The sequence below is a fragment of the Pelobates fuscus genome, chromosome 1 (assembly GCF_036172605.1).
Source record: "Pelobates fuscus isolate aPelFus1 chromosome 1, aPelFus1.pri, whole genome shotgun sequence".
Lineage (NCBI taxonomy): Eukaryota > Metazoa > Chordata > Amphibia > Anura > Pelobatidae > Pelobates > Pelobates fuscus.
The window spans coordinates 430,215,130-430,221,129 of NC_086317.1; the positions used below are offsets into that span (position 1 = coordinate 430,215,130).

General features: G+C 34.8%; 1 protein-coding gene across 5 annotated transcripts in view; it reads left to right on the forward strand.

Annotated features, from left to right (window-relative positions):
- DCLK1 (doublecortin like kinase 1) overlaps positions 1 to 3,408 on the forward strand; it is a 398,808-nt gene extending 395,400 nt beyond the window's left edge. For 3 of the 5 annotated variants that reach the window (XM_063429156.1, XM_063429163.1, XM_063429181.1), the window contains one exon: positions 1,660 to 3,408. In XM_063429156.1, coding sequence (XP_063285226.1) covers positions 1,660 to 1,824 — 165 coding nt within the window. In that variant the 3' untranslated portion in view covers positions 1,825 to 3,408. The remainder of the gene's footprint in view (positions 1 to 1,659) is intronic. The other 2 variants (XM_063429171.1, XM_063429189.1) reach the window with 1 other exon arrangement.
- Positions 3,409 to 6,000: the final 2,592 nt, after the last annotated feature.

Sequence of the window (6,000 nt, forward strand, 5' to 3'; positions counted from 1 at the left end):
AAAGTCGTCCAACATAAACGAACAGATGGATTAAGTACTTAAAAAGGGCTGTAAAGATTTTACAATATATAAACCAAAGTACATTATTCTATAATAGGCATACAGTTGCCGTGATTAGGGACCAAACTGGAAGTTCAGAATAAAAAGAGGCACACTTACATCTCCTTAGCCTTTGTGTTCGCTATAAGTAACAGCCAGGCATAGCTATGACCCGTACCCCACTAGGTCCTCTATTTTAACTTCACACTTGTACATATAATCACTTTTTTGCTTTCTTCCTCAAGAGGGACTATTAAAGAGTTTTTTGTTTTGGCTAACTGCATGCAAAGACTCCCTTTAGTGGGTACCTGCAGCATAAGCCTTTTTGTAAATTTAAGGATATAAGGTCTATTTGGAGGGCAATCCGTGTTGCCGACCAGTAGCCTCTTTCTTTCTATATATTTCAAGGGGTTAAGCCCCAGTATATCCTATAACCACCACAACATTGGCGGATGGATTATATCCATTTCCTCCCAGTGGTTGTTCTTTATTAGCGAAAACTAGTTAATTTATAAAGACCAATTAATTCATATTTTTGTAGTGTAGTATGTACAAACATTGCTAATCTATAAAAATTTTACATGGAGAATTGTCAATTTTATTTGAATATCAGCAACAGAATGCATAAATGTATACACGCACAGAGGTTTATAAAGCTTTTTGGGGGCTGAAAGCATTCCTCCATTACTACATAAATGTATCAGTCAAACCTTTTACCTCTAGGACAGGTGACAGTACAACAATAACAGGCTCTCCAATGATCCGTGTTATCACTAGTGATAGACTTTTAATGTTATAATTTATATAGTATAATTTTTTTCTGTCTGTCGCAATCTAAACTCTTGGTTGTGAAATGATGCTAGGGTGAAGAAAAATAATAATAATAATTGACTGATTTTGATGATAAACTACTTTTGTATGAATTTTTAACATTTAATGGACTAATCGTCAGCATCTTCCTTATCATCCATTGTAAACACTGCAAGCATGTGTCACCCTTACCTTTGTAAATAATACACTGTAAGTTATGGAAACCTGATGCTCATTACTCATTGTTGTGTTACCCACAATGTGCTTCCAGGAACTGCTTGAGAAGAACATTTACTCGAAAGTCCTTAACATGGAGAGACAATGTTTATTTAATATTTCCGTAAATCTGATCAATATATATCAAAAATCTCAAGGACCAATTTACCATCATAATAATCAGTTCTATAAAGAAAGTATGCCATCTTGAAATATCTTACTTAATTTTGGCATTTCTGTGTAGTCCTACTGTCCTTAATTGAGTGGGTCATTCCATTTTGGAAAATAACCATTAAAGAACATGTTGTTATGATGGCATATAGACTATTATGCTCCTCACGGGAGTTGGGAGTTGGTCTTCAAATGTAGGACACTTTTAAATATACTTCACTTGGACACACAGTACATGATCTTTTTACCACCAGCTTGGCCAAACTAATAAACAATGTCTTTCCTAAGCAACCCTTTGGATCCTTTTTGTTTTTTTTTTATTTGGTAAAACTTTTTTTTGTTTGTTTAGTTTTGTTACCTAATCAAATATATTTGTGTGCAATCAAAGACTAATTTAGTTTTTTCCTTTTATACCCTTGCCAGACCACCGCTCTTGATAAGGAGAGGCAGGTTTTCAGACGAAGACGCAACCAGGATGTAAAGAGTCGGTTCATCGCTCAACCAGCTGCACCCGAAATGACTTCAGAATCAGAGGATTATTCACCAAGCTCGTCTGAGACTGTTCGCTCACCTAACTCACCCTTTTAAGGAAACACTTTAAATATAAGTCTTGGCCTAACCCTTCACGACTCAGAGTGGATACCGATGTTGCGTGGACATAAATAATGATAATAATGTTTGCAGGTGTGAATGAGAGAACAAAATAACGGTGATCAAAACCATTGTGTTACAGACATCATTAGCACTAATGAATAGTAAATGTTTTCGTGCAAAAAAAACAAAAACAAAAAAGAATACTTTTTGTGCAAAAAGAGACTGAAATATAATTGCATCTTGGACTGTTTACAATCATATGGTAGTGATGGCCCATGTTTGTCATTATAAAAATAATTAAATGTCTTTAAAGGGCAAAAAATACTTTTTATTCCCCCAAGACAGGGTAGGGCAAAGGACAGTGACATTTTTGAAACAACACTACGGAGAACCAAAGCCAGTGTAGTTCTTGATTCCATGACACAAATAACCAGAAATGGTAGTGATGAGGGTTCATAGAGATTGACGTTATAATAACAAATTACGTTCTTTAAATAATTTTTTAAAGGTAGCTGACGTATTTTTGTCTCCTATTACCTCGAGCAAAAAAACTAAAAAAGCCAAGAATAAAATATGAAGAAAACATTATAATTATATATAGAGAGAAAGATATACTACAACCATCTCTTCATTAAAATGGAATGCCTGATGTCCGAAGAGAGGACTTCCTAGCTTCATTTCTCAAGGACCTCAATAAAATGTCTAATGCTTAAGAAAATATGTAATGTTGTCCATACATATATGTCTTCTAGTCCTCAGGTAAATGTGTTAAATTTGTTAAATGTAAGATACCTCCCCTCTTTCTTTTTTTTTATTCTTTACATCTTTATCGGGACGTAGGTGCAGATCCATCCTCATGAAATCACTGCTTGTGTGAAGGCCACCAATTCAGGATCTGAGATTTACTTATATATATTATTTTTCAGTATGGATAAACCTGACTAACTGGTGTTTCCTGAAGAATTTTGGAACACATGTAAATTCCAACATGCAAGCTGTGTTCTGATGGTCCTTGAAAAATGAAATTAGAAGTCTGTCCTAAATAAAATTAAGTGCCATTACCAAGATCAAATAATCTCATAACTTTTAACATGATTCCCCGCAACACAAATAATCCATTTGTCTTTTTTTACACTCCAGATATGTAAATGTGTACTAGTGCAATGTGACTGAGCACTTTGTTTTAGGAATGCAGAAACTGTAGCACTTCAAACTATATGTGGATGACAACTCATAGGATTCTCAGCCTGGCAGAATCCTGTATGTGTTCTTTATAATTAAAGCCACTAAACTATACCAAGATTCTGTCATCTGAGGCAATGTATATACATTTTAAACGTATAGACTGACATCTTCAAGCATTGGTGTCAGACTTCACAAACTAGGCTTGGTTAAACGATGGTAGACAAAAAAATAAAAGAGGGGTTCATGCAAGTTTTTTTTTAATCTCTGATTTAATTGTTTAGCGTAAACAGTTTAGCGTAAACAATGTAGCATCCTTTCTGCAGGGCCTAAAGGTTGGCTATTCACCACTACAAATAGCAATACAGAGTAACAATAAAGTGTCCAATGTGATGTTTTCTTTAAAAACAAGCATTTTTTTTTCAACTTCCTTGAAAACATTCTTCAATACAACGAGCAGACTATGGCAGTCTTCAAGAAGTATGTTCAGGCGAAACGCGTTGTCTGCCTTTCATGGAATTTTCAAGGAGCTTGCATGAGTCTTTTCTGACAGAATCTGTTTTTTTCCTATTGAAGAATGTTTTTAAGCAAAGCAGACAGCACCTTGTGAAGCATTGGACACTTTATTGTTACTGTGTATTGTTAAAAGATAGGTAGAGCCAGCCAGTATAAAAGTGCTGAAGCCCACATCCAAATTGAGCTAAACAGCAATGCTTGGCAGAACTTAGTTTGCCTTTAGCTGGGTGGACTCGACTGGATTGGGTCTACAGTAATAGCAATAGATCACCACTGCAGTTTGATGACATGGTAACTGTTGTTCAGTAATGGATTGAGAGTTACATACTGACTATCCTAGGGCTCTTATATAAGGAATAGCATTCCATTGGTATTTTTGTAATGTTTTTTTAACCGGTCATACAATATCGGAAGTCTTGATTTTTTTTCTATTCAGTCGTATTCTCTTTTAAGTGTGTTTCTAATGTCAGTGCTGATGTGCTACAATGTCTCAAGGTAACACATGTTCTCTGTAGTTGATAGGGAGTTGCTGCTAACGCAATCATCAAAGGGTTAAGTCTATTTTGCTTTTATTTTATACTTTTTATTTATTCATTTTTTTTTTTTTTAAACATGAGCAATGAATGTTTTTCATCTGTCCAGCTGGGAAATGATGTATCCACATTAACAATTGTTATCTCTCTGAGTGTAGATTTTTTTTAAATTTTAATCTCAAGCTCGGAGATTCATTATAGATTGTTTATAGATTGCACTATTCGAGCCAAACATTTCTGAAAATGATCTTTGTCCACATTATAACAGCAGGTTACTGAGCTGATGGGTTGCAGGGTAGAGATGACACGCTTTTTCAATTAAAACGGATGATGTGGCATCATTACAAATACTTATACATACATATTATTAGAAAAATACACCATTTATTCCTCTATGAAAGTAGAATTTGTTTGTCAGGGTATGCTCTGTGCTGAGCTATTCACATGTCAATAGAGGGTTACTGGGGGGTCTGCAGTCCTGGTAGTAAATTAGAGAAAGAGTGTTCTTTCCTCATATTCTGCAGTTGAGTCAAGAAAGGGGTTGACTATTATTACTAAAAAGCACCATCATAGTCTGTAGTGCAGTACAATGGTTAGAATGTTATAAATGCCCTCTATATGCTTTACTTCCATGCAGGGATAGGTAACGTTAGGCACTCTAGATGTTGTGGACTATATCTCCTATGATGCAGTATCAGCATTAAGGCTATAAGAGCATTATGGGATATGTAGTCCACAACATCTGGAGTGCCAAAGGTTACCTAACTCTGCGTTTAGAACATGGGGAAGGAAAAAGAGGATGAGCTGTTTCCCTGATGTCTTACAATAGGTCACTAAGGAAAAAGGTTTGTTTGTCTGATCACAGATGCACCATATACAACTATGTGATGTTATGTCACAGTTTTATTATTTTAACCGGTACAATCACGTGGAACAAAAAAGATGAACCTAGTCTCTAAACTAGATTAAATTATCATGCTCACCTCTTCACATACTGGGAAAAAGTAATGAACAAGACAGCTCCCCCTTCTGGTTGATCATATTACATACATTGCACAGTAACTAGCTGATATTACAAAAACTGTCAGTTTAGCGTGAATATGAAGCTTATTGAATAGATGTCATGCTACATAAAATCGCCATGTTCTCATAGGGGTTTATTCACTAAATCGTTAATAGTAGTGAAATGAAATCCAAATTTCTGCGTGACTCAGTTGATTACTTTTTTCAAATTAGATATTTTGTTTACGTGTTCTAGTTTTGATTTCAATTTACTGCAATTTAGTGTTTAGCAAATAAACGCAAACAAGTTGTCGAATTACTACTTCTATCATACTAAAGATAATACAAATGTGTTCTTTCACAATCAGTCAATTGTAGGCTTGCCACCCTTCCTTAAATATGGGTTCTAGCAAAGGTAAATGATTATTGTATTTAAAAGATCACTCCTATTTTAATAAATGGGATAGGCAGATTAAGCATAGCATACATCACATATGTCTTCTTAGAGTAGAGTTTTGACCAAAATAGCAACAAGAGCCAGAATAAACAGATACATAGTGCATTATATTGTTTATTGAAATTTCTAATTCTTAATTACAGAGGATATAACAGACTTTGGTATAGGATCGAAACCGCATGATAACCTGCGATAAATACACTCTAAACCAAATCTGAAACTTATTGGCATTTAGTACCTTTTATGTCATCAATAATCCATAAAGCAAAATATCTAGAGGTATATGTGTGGTCTCCTTAAACCAAAGCGATTTATTTTCTTTTTTTTTTTTTTGAATTTTTTATTTTTGTTGTGCATTGAAGGTTACAACATTGCTTGCATGGCCACAGCAGCTCTGACAAGCTCATTATTCGTAAAGTCGTGAACATATTAGTGGCATACGATTAACTGGCACATTTTTTGTTTTAGTAGATGAGACTC